The following is a 20,249-nucleotide window of genomic DNA, read 5'->3' on the forward strand; positions in this document are numbered from 1 at the left end:
GGCTGGCACCCAGCGGCTGGCACCCAGCGGCTGTCACCCAGCGGCAGCAGCAGCCCCGGAGGCTCCCGTGTGTCACAGACATCTTTTATGAAAAATCCTTTCCTTAGGATTTTTTTCCTCCTGAGGAGCTGAGAGGCCTCAGGAACAAAATGTAACCAATGGTTATCTGCTGCTGTGGAATGCAACAAGTGGATCTGTAATTGATCTCATAGAGTTGTTTCTAATTAATGGCCAATCACAGTCAGCTGGCTCAGATTCTCTGTCCGAGACAGAAGCTTTTCTTTCTTTTTCTATTCCTAGCTGGCCTTCTGAGGAAATCCTTTCTTCTATTCTTTTAGTATAGTTTTAATATAATACATTACTATCATAAAATAATAAATCAAGCCTTCTGAAACATGGAGTCAGATCCTGGTCTCTCCCCTCATCCTCGGACCCCTGTGACTCGGTCACACCCGTGCTCCCGGGGCTGCCGCAGCGGCCGCACAGGCGGGAGGGACCCAGGGCTGCCGGGCGGGCTCCCCTGGCGGACTCCCCCAGCACATGCAGCTCATACCCTCAGCATTTGGACTCGCTTTTCCTCCCAGCAGCTCTCTCCTCCTTTTCCCAGCTGGAACGTGGCTCAAAGCTGTGGGAACCACGGCTCTGCCCTGCCCTGCAGCCTCCTGCCTGTCCTGGCCTCAGCGCTGCCAAAAACCAGACAGGCGTCAGAGCACTGAGCAGTGGAAGTCAGAACTAATTTATTTAAGAAAAAAAACCCCAAAACTTGTCAAAAGGAGGGGGAGGCATTCGATTACAAGCTCTGGAAGCTCTTGTCAGGACGATGCCAAGGAATCAGCTTTATACATCAGAGAGAGGGGCAGCAGAGGCCGTGCCCACCCCAACCCCCAGCCCTGCCCAGGCACTCCCTGCACAGGGACATTCCAGCCCTCAGCCCCTTCTCCCTCCACCACCATGAAAGTGCAGCAGGGAAAGGGGGGACAGGGCTGGAACTGCCCCCAGACCCCCCCTCAGCTCTTGGCCTTCCCCTGTAGCCCCAAAACATGAAGTCCCAGTGCTCACAATCCAAGTTCCTCATCCACAGGGAGCAACGTGGTGGCCCTGGGGACAGCAAGGTAAGGGTTGGCACCACCGTGGTTTCCATTGCCCCAGAGGCACCTCCTGGGCAAAACACTCCCCAAGAGCCACCTGATACAAAGGGTTGGGCTCAGACCAAGATCCCGTGGGTGCCAGGAGCGTGTCCACACTGAGCCCTTGTGGGCAGGCAGGGGGAGAGGAGGCAGGAGGGTGCTGCTGGTCCCACCACCCCAGAGAGATGTGGATCCCTCCTGGAGCTGTGGAGAGGCTGCTTCCCTTCCTCCTCCACGCTGGGCATGAGGAGAACCCAGTAGGACTCAGAGGGATCCCCCCAGGGCTGGGAGCCTGTGGAGAGCCCCAGGAGCCCGGCCCAGCCCCTGCTCTCAGCCAGAGCCCCTCATGCCACTCCTCTCAATATATTATCATCATTATTATTATTATTATGTGCATCTGGGAAGGCCAAGCCCTGGTGTCTCAGCCTGCAGCTCCAGCCTCAGCCCTGCCTGTGCCCCGCGGGGTCGGGGGCGATGCGAGGGCAGCGATTTGACAGGAAAGACTCCAGCACCCCCCTCCCTCCCCAAAGCCCGGCCCAGCCCTCACAGCCCTGCCAGGACAGTCCACACGGTCACTCCTCGCCCTCCTCCTCGTGGTGGTGGTGGCTGGAGGGCGGCTCCTCCAGCTCCTGCTGGTGGTGGGGGTAGTGGTGGGGCGCGGGCCCCTCGTGGGCCATGTTCTCCTCGGCGTTCAGGTACACGTTGAACAGGGCTCCCTCGTGGCTGGGCTCCTTCCCACAGGCCTGGCAGCTGCAGTGCAGGATCTTCTCCACCAGCTTGTCCACCCTGGGGATCTCCTCGTTGCCTGGGCAGTCCAGAGTCACCTGGGCAGCGGGACAAGGACACAGTGGGTCAGCGCTCAGGCTCCCCTGGTGGGAGGTGTGACCTGCCCCAGACCCTGCAGATTTGGGGTGGTTTTAGGCCAGATGTGATGGGTTTCTATCCATAGAAACAAACTCCTGGCCAGTCTGCAAGGTGGGAGCTCTCTGGGAATGTCTTGTTCCAGACACTCAGGGAACATCACAGAATTATCAAGGCTGGAAGAGACCTTCAAGCTCATCAAGTCAAACCATCAACCCAGCACCACCACAGTCATCTCTAAACCATGGAATCACTGAATCATTAAGATTGGAAAGGACCTCCAAAACCATCAAAACCAGCCTATGACCCATCCCCACCTCGTCACCCAGCCCAGAGCACTGACTGCCCTGTCCAGCCATTCCTTGGGCACCCCCAAGGGACAGGGACTCCACCACCTCCTTGGGGAACTTTTTCCAAAGCCTGACCACCCTTTCAGTGACATTTTTTTCTTATATCTAATCTGAACCTCCCTTGGTGCAACCTGAGGCCATTTCCTCTCCTCCTTTCACCTGAGACATGGCAGGAGAGACCAACCCCCACCTCACTCCCACCCTTCAGCACCAACTCCAGCAGGACTCAGCTCCCAGGCACTGCTGGCACTGGAATATCCCTGAGACAGCAAAGGCCACCCACAAGAGCTGATGCCAAGCAGCCCAGTTTGGGCTAAACCCTCTCATCAAATGAGAGCTGAAGGGGAAGCAGAGGGCAGAGGCAGTTCCCTGGGCTCTGGGCTGCTCTTGGACCTGGGTTTATGGCTCTGCCAGGATCAGAGGTGACACGGAACTGTGAGATCTAAGGATGAACTTCTGGACATCAAACACAGCCAGATCTCCCAAGGGGATGCAGGTGGACAAAGGGAGCAGTGGAGACAGCAGGAATGTGGATAAGCATAGGGATAAATAATGCAGGGACTGACAGGGGATGGTGCTGCAAATAGAGGGATAATGGATTATCCAGCGGAGCTTCCAGCAGCTCCTTCCACCCAGGCATCTCAGGACATGGTACAGCCACCTGAGAGATGCCCTGGGAGGAAACTCTGAGTGGGAAAAGCCCAGAGAAGGAGGAGGAGTGGCCCTGAGGTGGTGTCAGAGCAGAGCTGGGGCCCCATGGGGCAGAGCAGGATACTCACAATTTCCCACATGGACTGGGCTGGCATGCAGGAGTCGCAGTGAACCAGGGACTCTGTGGACTGGGGGAAGGTGTTGGGGACGCTGTAGCTGAAGCACTGTCCCAGACAGGCCCTGCAAAGACAGCAGGAGAGGGGCTCAGGGGAGGTGCTGCCCTTCCCAGCCAAGGCAGAGATTTGACCTTCCCTGGGACAGAGGCAGGACACGGTGCCTGGTGCCAGCCACAGCCCCAGAGGCACTGCAGTGCCAGCAGCTGCCTCCAGCCCTGGCCTGAGGGCAGCTCTGTACCTGTTCTGGATGGATTTGGACTCGCAGCCGCTGTGCCCCACGATCTGGGTGATGTTCTTGGCCTCACACCAGGCGCTCTTGTCAGGGAAGAGGGCGAGCTTGTTTATGGGCGGTGGGGCAGCCAGGAGCAGCGCTGGGAACAGGGCCCCCACCAGGAACCATAACATCATGGCCAGCTCTGCCAAAATCCTACACCTGCACATGGAGAGCACAACGTTAGCAGCAAAGAAAACTGGCCAAGCAGCCCATTTCTCCTACCCCAGGGAGCTCTTGGGTGTTACAAGCACAGGTCCAGCCCCACTGGACCTGGTGTGTCCTGGTTTGGTCTTGCAGCATGCAAACTGGATTTCTTTCTGCACAGTATTAATGCTATTTCCTAATGTTATGTCCTCAGCACTGCGAGTTTCATTGTAAAAGTCTGTTGTAATTAGAACACACTGCTGTATGTATGACCAATTCCTCACTTCTGCTAATCAACCTATTCACTTTCTTTTGCTTCCCTTCCTTAATGACGCCAAGGGCCCTGCTCCTCTGTCAGCCTGCCTGGGGGTTTAAGCAGAAGGCTTAATTAATGTCTTCAGCTGTGATCTGGAAAATGCACTGTCTCACAATTTGGATAGATCCCTATGATCCCCCTGCACAGCTCCCCGAACTCTGCCTGGGGAGTGGGATGTGCTGCTCTGCCTCTTTCCTCTTCCAAAGGAGCTCTGGGCTGGTCAGAGACCTGCCTTGCCTCTCCCAGGCTTTTCCTCATTTCCCACCCAAAGCTGGGCTGGGAGAACTTTGCAAACCAAAAGTGTCACCGCCACGAGCCGAGCGGGGCTGGGGAAGTCCCGCACCACAAAAATGTTTTTATTTGAGGAAGGAACGAGCTTTCCCCTTCCTTTTCTCCCAGCTGGGAAGCCGTGGGGGACCCTTCTCCTCCTGGGAGCGCGCAGCAGGTGTCGCTGCAAGGCAGCAGCAGAGACACGGGAAACCTCAGCCCAGGGCTGGGAACCCGCGGGGAGGAACAATACCGCGTTTATTTATCCAGAGCCACTCAAATTCTGCACAGGGTATTCCGAGGACGGGACAAGGGGGGGCCCTGTCACAAGGACACGAAGGTGGTGGGCTTGGAGGTCGCTGCCCACCCCCAGAGAAATCCCCCCGAATTTCCTTGCTCTGCTCTCCAGCCGAGGTGCCTGAATTGACACCCCCAAGTCGCTGGGGAAAGGCAGATGGAAAAGCAGCACAGAAACAGGGAGATTTTTTTCCTGTGTGGGGTTTGGATGGAGTCATGGTGAAAGGCATTTATACTTCCTAAAATATTTGTTAGAACCATGTTATTTGTTATTTCCTTCTATTTATTTATCCAGACGATGATGCACAGCCCACACTGGAAAGGCTGCTATTGATTCCCATGGCTCCTGGGCCCAGCCCTCTCACTCTTGCTGGGAGGAGAGGAAAAATGCCCTGCTCCTCTGGAGCCCTCATCCACACTCCCTGGGCTGCAGCACCATCAGATTTATCTAAATGACTGAGACACCTCCTGAGCACTCAGGGATTTTAAGGTCGTTATGGGATTTTGCCCTGTTATCGCTCCACTGAGCTCAACCTCCTGGGTCTGAATCAAGAGACAGAGCAGAAAGATTCTTCCCTGCCTTCCATCCCATGGCACACAGAACAGAGCATCCTCACTCACGGGATCTCTGGAGGAATCTTGTGGGGTCTCTGCTAAATTTCCTCATTTCTGGTGATACAAGAACCACGGTAATATAATGCAGCAGCACCTGCAAAGCCCTGGCTTTGTAATCCTCCCAGCACTCGTGGGATGTGGATCCCACGGCTCCCTGGTGGGAATACCTGCACAAAGGAGACTTGCAGGTGTTGGCTGGAGATAAGCAGAGGGTTTTAACTCCTGAGCTTGCGCTGCCAGTAATGAGAGTTGTGGGGTTAAATACATCTGTCCTGAAGAGGACTCTTGTGCCTGAGGTTTTTTTCCCATTTCAGTGGGGGAAATTCTGCAATTTCTGACGGAACATGGCTAAGCTGCACACACAGACTCACACACACTTGGTTTGCTTTCTGAAACAAGCATCACTCATTCCTCAAATGCCAGCAGCTCTGTGCTGAGGAATCCTGCTCCCAAAGGCAAGTCCGAGATCAGAGCTGGGATGTGACCCAGAGAGCAATCACAACCCCCCGGGGAACAACCCAAATTCCTCTGGAGTCAGCACACAAGTTCACTTCCACATGCCCGATTAGAGAGCAATTTCCTTCTTTCCTAAGAAAGGTGGGGTTTTTCCAGGTTTCTGTGCATCTCTACCCAGCTGCAAAGAGGCAAAATTCCTGTCTGTGCTGGCAAGTCCTGGGGTCTGTTCCATGGAGGTGTTTCTGCTGCTCAGAGCAGACCCACAGGCACAGGGGATCCTCTCCCAGCATCCTGTGAAGATGAGTGAGGCTGTGCTCTGCTCAAGCACGGGACCTGGCCTGGATTCAGGAAAGCACTTAAACATGTGCTGCAGCTTCTCCTTTCCTGAGCAGGGTGTGTTTGTAACCAGGGCCCCACGGCTGCTGTCCGTGTGCAAGGGGTGGGGAAGAGTTGGGGAATTCCCAGCAGGGGAAGGGGGCACCCCTTTGGAGCTGGAGCCGTTCCAAGAGTCCCCCATCGCTCAGGGCACCCTGGCCCCAGCCCTGCCATCCCCCACTGCCGGGCAGCCCTGAGCACACCACATCCCCAGCACATGGTGTTTTCCTTCTCCCAGGAATGTCCTGGAACCCGCAGGGCTACTTTTCTAGTAAGTAACGAGGTTTATGCCAGTGCCTAGGAAAACATCTGATGCAGCTGAGTTTGGGAGGGAGCCGGGGCTGGGAGTAGCGTGTCCATAGCTCAAACCAGTCATGCGGACAGAGCTGCCACCAGCACCATTCATCTGACAGCAACCACGGAGACAAAAGCACCGTGTTCCTTCTCCCCCCCAGCCTGGGAAGGGAAAAAGGAAGACGAGGCACCCGAGCAGGTTTGCAAACTCCCGATTAAATAAAGGCATTGAGCACATTCCTCCGTGACAAGCTAAATTACACGTTGCAGCCCAAAGGAACAAGTGTGTTCCCCGGCTGACCCGGCGGGAGCAGCCACTTCCCGGCACACAGGGGCTTCTTTCTCTCCCCCGAACCGAGGCACATTTTTTTCCCCGTTAGTCAAAGCTCTTCAAGCAGAAAGTTCAGCTCAGTTCCGGCAGAGCCACCGGCCCGTGAGGGTCTCCCCCCGCTCCCTCTGCAGGGAGCCCATGGCAGCTTCCCCTCCATCCCTCCGGCAGCATTTGGGAAATAAATGACTCAGCCCTGAACCTGGCACATCCCAGCTCCCGGCACAAACAACTTCTCAGCGCAGGCACAGCTGCAGCCCCGTGCTCCGGAGCCTTTTCCAGCCGTGCCCGAGGAGCTGAGGGGCGGCTGGGGCCAGGGCTCCACCCCAGCACCCCCAAACTGGTTCCACCCCAGTTCCACCAACAGCTTCCCGGCATGGAGAGCTTCTGGAACCACCTCAAATGTTCTGTGTCACCTGAAGAGCTCCTTCCTCCCATCCCAGCAATCCCAGCACTCTCAGGAGTCCCCCCAGCAGAACAATACCAGCGCCTGGGAGCAGCTGGGAAAATCTCCATCGTTCCATGGACCGAGGACAATCCCTGGAATTACCTCGGAGGCCACGTTCCCACCATCCAGCCCACAGCTGTTCCCAGACATTTGGAAACCAAACACTTCTGGAGGAAAATAAAACAGATCTAATCAGTTTTACCCTCTTTTTCCAGTGGGAAGTTTACACCATAACACAAGACAAGCTTGCAGGTGGACATGGGGAACGTTTCACGAGTTGTTTAATATGTTTATAGGTATTTTTCTTATCCAGGATCTTGCAATTCTGCCAAATACAGAGAACCACAAACGCAGGTAGGTTGTGCTCAGGGCCACACACGAGGCACCGCAGGCTCTGAGAGACAAGAACCCCCAAAGCTTTCCAAACACCACTGGGGCTCCCAGGCTGTGAGCACAGCACAGACATGGGGCCCTCTCCTGCTGTGCCTCAGGGATCCCAGCCCTTACACATGAGCTCTCAGCAGAGATGGACAAGGGGAAGGTTTTGGCTCCTGGTCTGGGTCAGAGCTGGGATCCCCTCCCCTGTCCTTCCCTTTCCAGCTCCCCACCCAGCTGTGCCCTCGCTGGGCCAAGGAGTGACCCCAGGCTGGTGTGGGACAGGAGCCACAGCCCTCTGTGTGCCTCTGGTTATTTGTGCTGTTTGACAAGAGCTGCCACACGGAGCAGAGGAGGGCCCAAAGATGCTCTGTGCCTCAGTTTCCCTGGCTGCAAGAGCAGGGGCAGGGAAGCTGATGGGAAGCACAGGGAGGTGTCTGGAGAGCCCAACTCCCCTGGAGAGAAGGGGCTGCCCGGGCAGCAGGGAGGGCTGGGCTGGTGCCAGAGCCCTCAGCCCACATCCCTGGGTGCAAAGGGCAGGGGGAGGCACAGGGCAGGTGGGAGCCAGGTGGGGACAGCCAGGTGGGGACAGCCAGGTGGGACACGGCGCTGCAGGCAGGGCAGGGAGCTCTGCAGGGACCCTGTGGGATCACTGCTGTGTGCAGGAGAGATCTCACCGCAGGAAATGCTCAAAGGAAAATTATTATGGAGGCACCTAAAAGGATGCAAAGCCAGAGTAGAGTGTCTGCTTGGTGGCAGCTGGAAAGAAACATCCCAGGAAGATCCAGGGCACGGCTCTCCTCAGGGGCAGGATTAGGTCTGTAACTGCTGAACACCACTGGGGACTGGCTCTTAGGAAACTCAACTCAAATAATATTTGCTTACATGGAACAAAACAACTTATAAGCCAGCATTATTAAAAGGGAAAGCTTAAATCTCAACTGCAAAAAATGGAGAAGTCACAGTGTATTGAAAAACATCTATCAAAACAACTTAATACCTATTATTAAATACTTCCCCCTTTTTGAAATTTGCATTTAGCTAAAACTTTACAATTTTAGGGACTCTTACTGTAGTGACTGTAACAGCCCAAAAGAACCTGATTGAGGTATGATATGGGCAGGGGAGAGGGAAGAGAACTCTGCACTGAGAATGTCTGGAGCTAATTCTTCGGGACAGCAGGACACAAGAGTGCTTAACTGAGCACAGAAATCTCTCCAAGCTCAGAGCCCCAGTCTTGCTTTGCTGAGCTGCAAAATCTGGGGAGAAATTACAAAAAAATAAACAGGGAACCACCACAGGAAGACATTTGATATTTAACAACCACAAGAATCTATCCTAAGAACTTTTTGATAGTGGAGCAAAAGCTGTGTTGTTTCTCACTGCGGACCTGGCTGTGTCTGCTCCTTTCAGAAGCAGATGTTAGAGCTTCCCTTTCTGTAACATATTAATTTCCACTCAAGCATGGTTGGGCAACTTGCAGAAATAAAGAAAAGCAGTGCAGCATTTTTAAAGCCTTCTGCCCTCCCCACATTGGCCAGAATGTGAAAAGATGTTGGTACACTGGGAGTTTTAATCTGGCTCCTCAACCATGCACTAAGCTCTTGGGAAACTAATTTTTTGCAGCTGGAAAAAAAAAAATCCAAGATGCTTTACCTACAAAAGTCATTGGAAAGCTACCTCTGGACTTGGGTTTAGGATGGGATCCTGAAGGAGCTCTGCTGGAAAAGGGACCCACTAATGGCCTGTAGAAGAGGCAAGAGTCATATAAACAGTTTCTGGTAATTTATTTCAATTGCTTCATTTCTTCAGCATTAAGAACAATCATGGCCAGGAAAATGCATCAACCTAAAGCTCAGGAGCACATCCTGGCCCCACACCTCCACTGCCCCTCTTCCTGAGGCATGTGGGGCTCTGCAGCCCCCAAGAGCAGCTGGAAGAGTGGGATGGGAGCAAGGATCAGCTGTGTGGGGAGCTGGAAAAGGAGCCCGGGACCAGATCAGCTTTGTGGGGAGCTGGAAAAGGAGCCCGAGACCAGATCAGCTGTGTGGGGAGCTGGAAAAGGAGCCCGAGACCAGATCAGCTGTGTGGGGAGCTGGAAAAGGAGCCCAGACCGGCCTCCAGCAGCTCCGGGAGCAGCGGGCTGGGCAGCCCCAGCTGGCTGGGCAGGGGGTCCAGGCTCTGCCCAAGCCCTGCACGGGCCAGGACCGGTCTGGAGCCATGCCTGGAGCATTCCCAGCCGGGTCGGGCCCGGTTCAGCTGATCCAGCCCAGCTGGGAGCAGCGTTCCAGCCCTGGGCTCGCTCGCATGCCCGGGCCTGAGCGGGGCCCGGCCGCCTCCTGCTCTCCCTGGGCCTGGTGCTCCCCACAGAGCCGGGGCTGGTGCTCCCCACAGAGCCGGGGCTGGTGCTCCCCACAGAGCCGGGCCTGGTGCTCCCACAGAACTGGGGCTGGTGCTCCCACAGAGCCGGGGCTGGTGCTCCCACAGAGCTGGGCCTGGTGCTCCCCACAGAACCGGGCCTGGTGCTCCCCATAGAGCCGGGGCTGGTCCTCCCACAGAGCCGGGGCTGGTGCTCCCCACAGAGCCGGGGCTGGTGCTCCCACAGAGCCAGGCCCAGCCCGGAGCCAGCCCGGGCCGAGGGCAGCCCGACGGGCACGAGAGTGTCCAACAGCTCCTTCGGAAATCCCGTGGGTAACAGGGATTGTGCTGCTCTCTCCAATGCTATCCCCGACCCCTGCGAGTTCCCCACCCAGCGTAGACAGGAGGATCTCCTCCTCCTCTTCCCCGTCCTCCCCATTCACCCGAGCACCCCTCAGAGCACCGGGCTCGGTCACTCGGGTCCCCGCAGGCACAGCCTGGCCCGTCCTTGTGCGAGCACAGCTCTGAGGAGGGCAGGAAAGCCCCGAAGCTGCGGGAGCCGCGGCTTTTCCCCGGTGGATCTGCGGGCAGGCACCGGGCACTGCCCCGGGAGGGAGAGCTTCTCCCAGCAGGGCCCGTTCTGCTTTCGCTTAGAGTGAGGTAAACTGGGACCGGCTCCTCCAAATGACTCCACTGGTGCAAATGAGATCAGAATCTGGCACCGCTTGTCTTACTCAAAACAAGCCTAACTGGAACCAGATAAAACCAGTTCCAGTGCAGAGTGGCCACCAGGATGATGATTTTTTTAATTCCTGCAGGCAGCGAGGGGAGCTGTCTCGGATGCCAACCACGCTGGCTTTCCCTGGCTCGGTCATTCATTACCAAACTTGCATAAAATCCCAGCGCAGCGGGGTTGCGCCTGCAGGATCAGGTTCCCAGCTGCTGGAGCAAGAAGGGGAAAGAGCAAAGGAGAAAAGAGCTTGTGGATGGAGCTGTGGATCTTTCAGGATCCTCCCTGCTGTCTCACTCTCCCTTCATACCCGTTTGGGCCATATCTTGGTCACAGCAGCTTCAGAAATTCACTGACCTGATGCGTTTTTGCCCTCTTTTAGTCTCTGCTTTACACCACAGGAGCCTCCTCAGTTCTGATGGCACAAACCAATGTCTGTGTTATTTACCCATGGCACTGGCCAAAGCAGAAAAACACATGGAAGTGCAAGGCCAGGGGGGTTTGGAGGTAATGCAACAGCCCACAGCCCAGCTAGTATTTTCAGTCGGTACCAGGGCTAACCTCACACTTGACATTTAGACCGTTTCTCCTAAACCTGCAGGATTGGGCCCACAAAGAAATCCCACTGCGACCCCAACAGCACTCCCTTCCCCCCTCTGGACAGGTTGCCTGAGCTCTGTGTCAGAGAAGAAGGAGGCTTAAACCACATCTAAGAGTGACCCTGGCAAGGGCTCCATCCTGACGCCATTTCCAAGGCTCAGCTCTGCAGGGCTGCGATCCTGGCTGGAACGGGGCAGCAGCCCAGCCCAGCCCAGCCCAGCCCAGCTCCACAACTGCTGTGATGGGTGCTGGGCTGTTCCCTTCCCACCCTCGGTGCTAATTTATGTCCAGGAAAGCCCTGGCCCCCACGGCCCTCCCTCCCTAAACAGCGCTGCACAAGAAACAAAGGTCTGGAGAGCAGCGAGCACAGCCCTGCCAGGGCTAACAGGACAGACCACCCCAGACTCTCACTGCAGAACTCCCCCAGAAGGACAATTTTATCAGCTGTTCGGGTTTTTAAGAGTCCAGTTTGAGCGGGTGTGAAGTTTCTTTGCCTTCAGCCATGCTGGACCCCTGTTACTGTGCTCCTTGTTTTGTCACAGGGGCTCTCTGAGCCCGTGCAACCACAGAGGAGGGTGTTTTTTTCCAGCGGACTTCAAAACAAAAAGAGCAGGAGCAAGGCCCAAGGACAGAGCAAGAACCTGGCTCTGCCCGCCCCGTGGTCGGATATGGGATCTGGCAGAGGAGCTGCTAAAGCTTTAATGGGAACAGCACGGAGTTTGGGCAGGAATAACTGCCCAGGAGTTTCCTCTGCTCCTTGGGCAGCTTTCCCATGGCTGCACCAGCCGAATCCGCCCTCGGCAATGCCAACGCACGCCGCAAGCAAAGTCACTCCAACACGGGCAGCTCTTCAAGGCTCCTTTGGCTCAGGGCCTGATCCTGCACCTCCAGAGCACCCAAAATTCCCTCCAGCTCCACTGTTTTCCCTGCTCCGGAAAGACGAGCGGGCACTCGGGAGGACTTTGCTCGTTTGCCCTTTTTGTGAGACCGCAAACTCCCCGAGCTGGAATCCAGAGCTGGGAGGTCACGCCAAGAGCCCAGATTCTTCTCAGGGCTGTTTGCAAACACTTGGGATTTTTATACTGAAGGCAAATTCCATTTCCCATCCTGCGGTTTGCAAATTTGAGGCGAGCAGCCTTTTACGAGATGGGAGCCTGCCTTCAAAAGGCAGAAGTGCCCAGTGGATGCAGCTGATTTTTGGCTGGTTGGACATTGCAAAGAAGGCACCGAGTTCTTCAGCTAAAAACACAAGGGAAAATCTGTGTCTCTCCATCTCGCTAGGATCTTTCCCACTTGTTTCAGCAGGGTTCAGATTTTTCCCAAAAAACCCCGCCTGGAAAAGCTACCATTTCCTAAATCCACCAACACTTCACACAGGCTGAATTTTTAATTTGATGGGGCTAATCCTGTATGTAAAAGTTGGATTGTGGAGTGGAGCAGAACTTGCTGGTGCCCTCGTAAGAGAAATGTTAGTAGGAAATAAGGGATTGTCCAGATCAACTGTAATGCAGCCCAAAAGCAAGCTAAAGCATGTTCTGTTTCCAAAACACCTACCAGAGAAAAAGAGAAATCCCCACTGATCTTAAAATGCAGAGACTATTGTATGGAACAAATAAAAACTGCTGCAAATACGGATACAAATTGAAATGCTATGCTGGGGTTCAAAAAACAGGTAGGGATATATTGGATATAAGCTTTTACAGTAAGTGCCTAAAGTATTTCCATGAAACAAGGATGTAAATTAATCCCCGGGATGAACTTTTCAAGGAACAAAAGTTTACTGCCTTGCCATCGGGAAAACTTCTTCCTTTTATGATCGTTGAACTACCCTGCGTCCGCTGGTGGTGTGGTTAATCGATACTGAGCGTTCCCGTTCTTCCCTCGGCACTTTTGTTTCAAACCCCGACAGGGATGGGAAGGAGGGAAGGACTCTGTACCACAGATGTGCGACCGACACAGCGCGGCTCCCCGGCTCCCAGGCTTTTATTCTACTCGAGCTGAAGCGGCGGTGGAAATAGTTTAACGATTGCAGAGCAGATCCCCCCAAGTCCGCCTCATCTGCAACCGATTTCTGCCCGTGGCAACATCCTCATCCTCCCGGCCATCCATCACCGGCGGGGGGGAGAAGAGAAGCGAGAGGAAAAGAGACGGAAAATCTGGTGCGGGGAAAAAGCGGCGGGGGCGGGGGGCACACAAAGCCAAGGGCTACTCACCAGCCAGGGAACGGCGGGCGCATCCCATGGGGTCCGGGGCCCGGCGGTGCCCGGCGGCTGCCGCATCCCCGGCGCGGCGGGGCGGCCACGGAGGAGGCGCGGGGCGGGCGGGAGCAGCCGCCTCCCTCCCCCCGGTGCCGGGCTCCGGGCGGTGCCGCCGGCCCCGCCGCTCGCGATTGCACAATCGGGCTGGGAAGGGAGAGGAAAGGAGGGGAAAGGAGGGAGGGACGGCCGGCGGGAGGAGGGAGCGGCGGCGGCAGCGCCCGCCCGCCCCGCCGGGCTCCGGGCGCACCGAGAGCCCCGCGGAGAGGAGAGCTGGGACCCAGGACCCCGGGTACGGAGCTCTCCCACCGACCTGCGCCGTGGAACCCCCGGCAAATGCTCGAGCTAACGGGGAGAGCCCGCTGGAAACGCCCGGGCACAAAACCAGGGGGCTCTCTCGGCCAGGAGAGCCCAAGGGAATGTCCCAGCACTTGCTCCTGCGGTGGCATAAACAGTCTGGACTGGGCTCACTGAACGCCAACAACTCTTATTCAAACATAATTCGTGATAGAGAATCCGTGGGGCAGAGTCCCAGCTGCAGAAAAGACTTTGGGAAAGTTCTCCAGCTCTAGAGACGACGGTTTCCTCTTTTCCTTTCTTTTCCCTTCCTCTTTCTCCTCCTTTTCTCTTTCTTTTTTCTTTCCCTCTTTCCTCTCCCATTAAAAAACAGCCAAACCCCAGTGAAGCCCCATTCCCGGCTCTTTCAGATAGGATAATTGCTGGAGACCGAGGGCTCTGTTTCTGTTAAGGCACAATTAATCTGAAGAGGCCCCCACATTAAACACTACCCAAATCAAAAGATACCTGCCAGGCTTGGCTGGGTTTTGCTGGTTGCTTCTGGTGCGAGGATTTGCATAGAGATCAGAGAAGCAGGAAGGGGAGATGGCAAGAAGCAGCAGCTGTGCTGGGAGAAGTGCTGGCAGTGCCCTGGCAGCAGCTGTGGGGAGAGGCTTTGGGGCTGGCTGTTTGCTGGAGGAGGCTGTAGGCTGCCACTGAAGGAATGGTTTCCTGCTGCCCAGTTCCTTCCAGCTCCAGGATAACAGGATTTGTAAACAGGGTGGCAAAAAGCTACTTCCAAAATCGCTTTCTTATCCTGCTAAATGCAACCTACCCATCCCCAAACTGGACTGCACTGCTCAACTCCAAAAGGGCCAACAAGAGGAACAGCCTCTAGCCATGACCACACACCCCAACAGGAGCCAAAATGTTTTCCCAGCATTTTCACCCACTGCTGAACCCAGGCCTTTGACCAATGCTCTACCTGCTCCCCATGGCCAGCCTGACCAGCAGTAAACTCCTGCTTTATTCTGAATAATATGAGTGAAATAAGAGACATCTGAAACTTTGAAGCAAGTTCTCACAAGGAAAGTTAAGATGTAGATGCAACCAGCTACACAGCAACAGACCATGGGCATTGTGGTGAAATCCAGCCGAGTGTTTGGGGTCCGTGGTTCAGTATTTGGATGGGATTTGTGGGATCCTCAGCACTGGGGTGTGATTGCTCTGCAAGGAGCTGCGAGCCAGCATGCAGTTAGTTCATTCACTGCTTCCTACTATTCATCCCTGTTCCAGTTCTGTAAACAGCATGAAAGGGAAGCAGCAATCAGTGGATCTGGGGGTGGGGAGGCAGGAGGAGCAGGGTTCAGGTTTTCTGGTGTCAGGAGGAACAAGCAGAGGTGCTGTAGGACAGAGCGCCTTGGCTGGGGGATGAAAGCAGCTGCTGAAAGGCTGTCAAAGCCCTGGGCCAAGACTTTTTCCCTTCTCCTTGGCAATGTGATATCACAGCCAGAACCAGGAGTGAGGACCTGATGCCTGCAGATGTCATTTGGACAGACAGGCACAGAGCAGAGGCAGCAGCTCTGCAGGGAGGGCAGGAGCCGAGCTCAGCCCCTCTTCCCCAGCCAGGGCTCTGCCCTCAGCAGCAGCTTTGGGCTCCTGCTCCACACATCAGCCCCTGTTTTACCAGCTCCCACTCCCCTCAGGCTGGGGGGGTTTGCTGCCTGCCCCTGAACAGCCAAAGCACAGTGATGTTTTCCCACGGTGACACAGCTCCTCTCTCTCCCTCACAAACAACCCCTTCCATGCTGGTTTTCCACCAGGTACACACAGGAGGTGTGTACAGCATGTTTTGTGCCCAAAACATCCACACACCCCCCCTATGCCTTCCCCTCAGCCCTTTCCCTGTTGCTGGATCACCAGGGCTTTGTGCACTGGGACACAGCAGGAAGCCAGGATGTCCCTCCTCACCCTCTGCTGCTGCTTGGGGCTGCTGACAAACGCCCACAGCGCCAGGGGCTCCCCGCTTGTCAGGACAGGACCTGGCACTGTGGGCGTGAGAATGAAAAGGGTGGATGTGTAAGTCAAAAATAAACCCATTTCTTTATTTGTGTCAGTGCAGAGCCCAAAGCTCCCATGGTGGGAGGCTAGAAAACACATGGGGGGAAGGTGGGTGGGAAATGAGGGGGGAGAGAGTGTGTGTGTCCATGAAGGGCTGCAGTGTGGGGAGAATGGCCCTGCACATATCCCACAGCTGGGCCTGAGTTCCATCTCCTCCCCACTGGTGTTCTGTTCACTATCCCTGAGATAAACCACACAGCATCCAAGGGGGGCTCTCAGGGATAAAGCCCCTTCCTTGCATGACCCATGAGGAACCTGGGGGCCATGGATCACCCATGTCAGAGCAGCCCCTTTCACCTCTGCCCATCTGCAGATGGGTGCAGAATTGCACTGCTGCTCCCTGAAATAAAGACAGCTCTTTATCAGCTCCCTTCTGAGGGAGGCTGGATCAAAGTTGGTCAAGGCCAGGCTGGACAGGGCTTGGAGCAGCCTGATTCAGTGTGAGTGGTGTCCCTGCCCTTGGCAGGGGCTGGAACAAGATGATCTTTAAAGTCTGTGCCAACCCAAGCCATTCTGGGATTCCATTCCATGATTCTCCCACCACACCATCACCTGCTGGGGTTAAACTCCAGCTTTTTGGTTCCTAAATAAACAAGAACACATCTCCAAGATACCAGGGCCCCAAACTGCTGTGTAAGGGCATAACACACCCTGGGTGAATGGAGCAGCACTCCTGCCAGAAGAGAGACGCAAAGTTTTTTAGATTTAACAACTAAAAAAGCTGAGGGATGATTTCCCATCTCCACCTCAGGTAGGAGGAGGGAGGGACAGTGGTGGCAGGAGGGGTGTGAGGGCCACATCCTCTCAGTGCTGCAAGCACAAACCCTCCCATCTGTGCAGCCCCAGCACCCAGGGCAGGGGTGAATCTGACCTTACAAGCACAGCTCTTGCTTCCTGGGATTCCCCTAAAGCCCGTGGGTACAACAGCCCCCACTGTAAAAATAGGTTCGAAACTGTTGTCAAATAGTTGATAGATTGTTAAGCATATACTGTTAGTTCGGTTGTTATATTGTAAAAAAGGGGTTAAAATGGTAGTAATAGGAAATACAGTACTCAAGGTACCATAACACAGCTCAGTAAAGTGCACCATGAGCCAGCCTGGACAGAGCTACAATGGCCAATCAAGCACCTTAAACCTTCATGCAAATGAAGGATCCAAACAGAAACCAATCCAAAGGGACAGAAAACAGGATAAAAAGGGGCTTCTGACCCAGTGAACCTGTGCTCCTCCACCTGGAACACCGGGCACATCGCTGCTGAGCAGCCCCAGCGCCGGCACTGCAGCATTCCTCCACGGGAATGCTCCTGCTCGGCCTGGGCCCCCTTGCTTCAGGCCTTTCTTTTATTATAATAAATGCTGAAATCACTTTAGTACTGGGAGCCTGCTCTCATTTTATCACCCACTGCTCCTTCAGACCCCCAGAGCACCCCCTGAGCTTCACAGCGTGCAGGGAGAGGCTGGAGGGGAGGTTCAGCCATGGCAGGAATTGTGTGGAGCCATGGAGGGAAGGCTCAGCCAGGGCAGGAATTGTGGAGCCATGGAGGGAAGGTTCAGCCACAGCAGGAATGTGGAGCCAAGGAGGGAAGGCTCAGCCACAGCAGGAATTGTGGAGCCATGGAGGGAAGGTTCAGCCAGGGCAGGAATTGTGGAGCCATGGAGGGAAGGTTCAGCCAGGGCAGGAATTGTGGAGCCATGGAGGGAAGGTTCAGCCATGGCAGGAATTGTGTGGAGCTGTGGAGGGAAGGTTCAGCCAGGGCAGGAATTGTGGAGCCATGGAGGGAAGGCTCAGCCAGGGCAGGAATTGTGTGGAGCCATGGACAGGAGGTTCAGTCAGGGCAGGAATTGTGTGGAGCCATGGAGGGAAGGCTCAGCCTCAGCAGGAATGTGGGGAGCAACAGAGGGAAGGCTCAGCCACAGCAGGAATGTGGAGCCATGGAGGGAAGGTTCAGCCATGGCAGGAATTGTGGAGCCATGGAGGGAAGGCTCAGCCAGGGCAGGGATGTGGAGCAGCCTCCATCACGTTGAGGAGCCCAGACTGGAGCTCTGTGCTGGTTCCCCAGTGCAGCAGAGGAAAGGCAGCAGCCCTGGAGGAATCTGGCTGGATTGGGCTGCAGGGCCAGACCTGGGGACAGACCTGGCTGGCAGGGACTGCTCAGGAGTGGAGGAAAAGGGTTTTTCATCGGGCCCATTAGCAAACATCTGGGCTCAGCAGTGCCCTGGAATGCGGCTGGGCAGCGGGGTGCTCCTCTCCTGCCCGGGCCGGGAATGCAGCTCCTGCAGGCTGCGACTCCAGCCAGCTGCTTCCTCTAATCCCATCAGCCCTGCCTTGCCCTGCCTTCCACTCTGCAGAGTGTCCCCTTCCCTCCCCTGGTCACTGGCGTTAGTGCTTTCTCTCTGTGCCGTGCCAATGCATTTTGGGGCCCTGGGGCAGCAATAAAACCCTTCCCCTCCCATCCCTGAGCAAGTCCAAGTGTGTTTAATCACTTCATTTTCACCTTGCCCAATCACTCCCCGCTCCCAGACACTCCAGGCCCCTCCATTCCTCCCTCCCTAGCTTCCCCAGCAGCTCAGGCCATGCACAATCCTCCTCTCATTCAGTTCATGTCTGCAGGGGCAGTTCTGACTGTTGGGCTTCATTTGCAGGTGCCCTCATCCCTATGAGTTCAAACAGCTTTTTTTTTCCTTTCTACTTCAAAAATAACCAGTTTCCTCCACCTCCATTACAACCAGTTAAATTCCCTCTGATAACCATCTTATTCTCTGCTGCACAACTTCCCCCTGCTGCAATCACTCAGAACCTCTTATTAAATTAATTATTTTTCTTGCAGCTCTGCCTGAAGGCCTCAGCCAAGTTCAGGCCTCATCACAATAGGTGCCTGTGTGTGTTCAGAGACACTTCTGGCACCAAAGCTCCTCCAAACTGTCAACCAGCAGGACAAACTTAGAACATCCACATGTGTGCAGGGAACATTTTGCACATTACTGAAAGGAAACCAGCACCCGCCTGAAACGGGGTGACTCACAGAGCAATATTGCACTGCTCTTGCATGGGAACAGCCTCATGCACAAAGTCTCTGGCCTTGAAGAAAAGCACCCAAAATCAGAGATCTTAAAGTGCCAGTTTTTCAAAATCCTGCTACAGCAAGCGTCAGTGTTGTTTAGACTTAGGACGACTAAGAAAAAAGAATATATCTGCATTTGTTAGCAGATTAAAGCCCTCAGCTCACAATCCCCCCACCTTCCAAAACACAAATTCAAATACTATTCTTAAAGCAATAATGTGATTTTCATAATTTAAAGGGTCTGGTTCATAACATCAGAAATGTGTGACCCTGAGAAATTTGCTTAATGCCTCCCTCTCCTCCTCCCCTGGAGCAGGATTGGGATTTTTGAGACTATAACTGCAGCTGATGAGGAATAAAATAAAAGTGGCCATGAGTTGTCAGCTTATCACAGCTTTCCTGAACAGGCTGAGACATCTGTGTTAGACCAGCTTTGCATCATTCAGGTTTAATTTTGGCAGCAGTGGCTGCTGCAGTGCACGACAAGAGTTAAATGTGCAGCCCCAGTGAAAGAATCGTGGGCTCATCCGGTGCTTGGAGGAGTCACAGTGACCTTGCCTCTATCTGCCAGCCTACCTCTATTTATACCTAATATGGATATAAAATCCATGACTCTGCAGATAGTAAACTGGAGCCTCCCACAAGCATGTGGCCTGCTAGGATGCTCCCAAAGATTTAAAGGAATTATTTCTCAGGCCTTAAAAGAAGCCGGTGCAGTCACTTTGCCTGCCCAGCCTGTGGTGCAAACAGCAGGACCCCGTGGGCTTTCCCTGCAGCCATTCCAGCACCTCCTCTCCCATCCCAATAACCCTCCTGCAGCTCCAGCCCCAGGCTCCCATCCATCATCCAAAGATGTATTTATTGACATATGAAATAGCCATCTCTTGACAGATTATCTTGGGAACCATGGCATCTTCAGAGAGAATGAAACAGAAAATGGGCCCTGTGTCTGGAAAAAGGAGCAAGGGGAGCTCACACCATCAGCCATTCCCTCAAACAAACCCAAGGAAAACAATCCAAAAGGGAGGAGCTGAGGAACAAAGCAGCAAGAACAGCACAGAAATAGGTTGTGTTCCCTCTGAGGTCCACAGCAGGGAGATCTTCAGGGAGTGTCTACGAGCAGGGTCCTCCAGCTAAGAACACTCTGCCTTTAGTTCAGATTAAGCCACGAGACAGAAACCAGGAATTCTGCAGGCAACCTTTGTGGCCTTACAAGTTTCAGAGAATTTATGGCCAACAAACACAGTTGGATCATCAGATCTGGACCCACGTGTGTTCCAGTCATTTGATTTCCCCCAGTCACTCCCAGGTGGAGCTCAGTAACTTCCATTTAAGACCTCGGGAGTTGGAAAATCCTCCCAAGGCTCTCCCAGCTCATCCCAGTCTGTAATTCAGTGCCTCAAGCCTAAGCCTCCAGCCCTTGCTTCTTCTCACTGTGCCTCTCCCTGTTTGCAGCAATCCCTTCAGTTCCCAGGGCTCCATAACCCCCAGG

At 54.6% G+C, this 20,249-nt stretch overlaps 1 protein-coding gene across 1 annotated transcript; it reads right to left on the reverse strand.

The window, feature by feature from the left end:
* Positions 1 to 713: 713 nt before the first annotated feature.
* On the reverse strand, positions 714 to 13,429 carry NBL1 (NBL1, DAN family BMP antagonist). The gene is made up of 4 exons (XM_071449078.1): positions 13,256 to 13,429; positions 3,404 to 3,598; positions 3,118 to 3,229; positions 714 to 1,951 (listed from the first exon to the last, which is right to left on the reverse strand). The coding sequence occupies exons 1-4, from the start codon at positions 13,276 to 13,278 to the stop codon at positions 1,700 to 1,702; spliced, it is 582 nt and encodes a 193-aa protein (XP_071305179.1). The 5' UTR covers positions 13,279 to 13,429; the 3' UTR covers positions 714 to 1,699.
* Positions 13,430 to 20,249: the final 6,820 nt, after the last annotated feature.

This window comes from Agelaius tricolor, unplaced genomic scaffold (assembly GCF_023055355.1).
Source record: "Agelaius tricolor isolate 1412-34295 unplaced genomic scaffold, bAgeTri1.0.p SCAF_28, whole genome shotgun sequence".
NCBI classification, from domain to species: Eukaryota; Metazoa; Chordata; class Aves; order Passeriformes; family Icteridae; genus Agelaius; species Agelaius tricolor.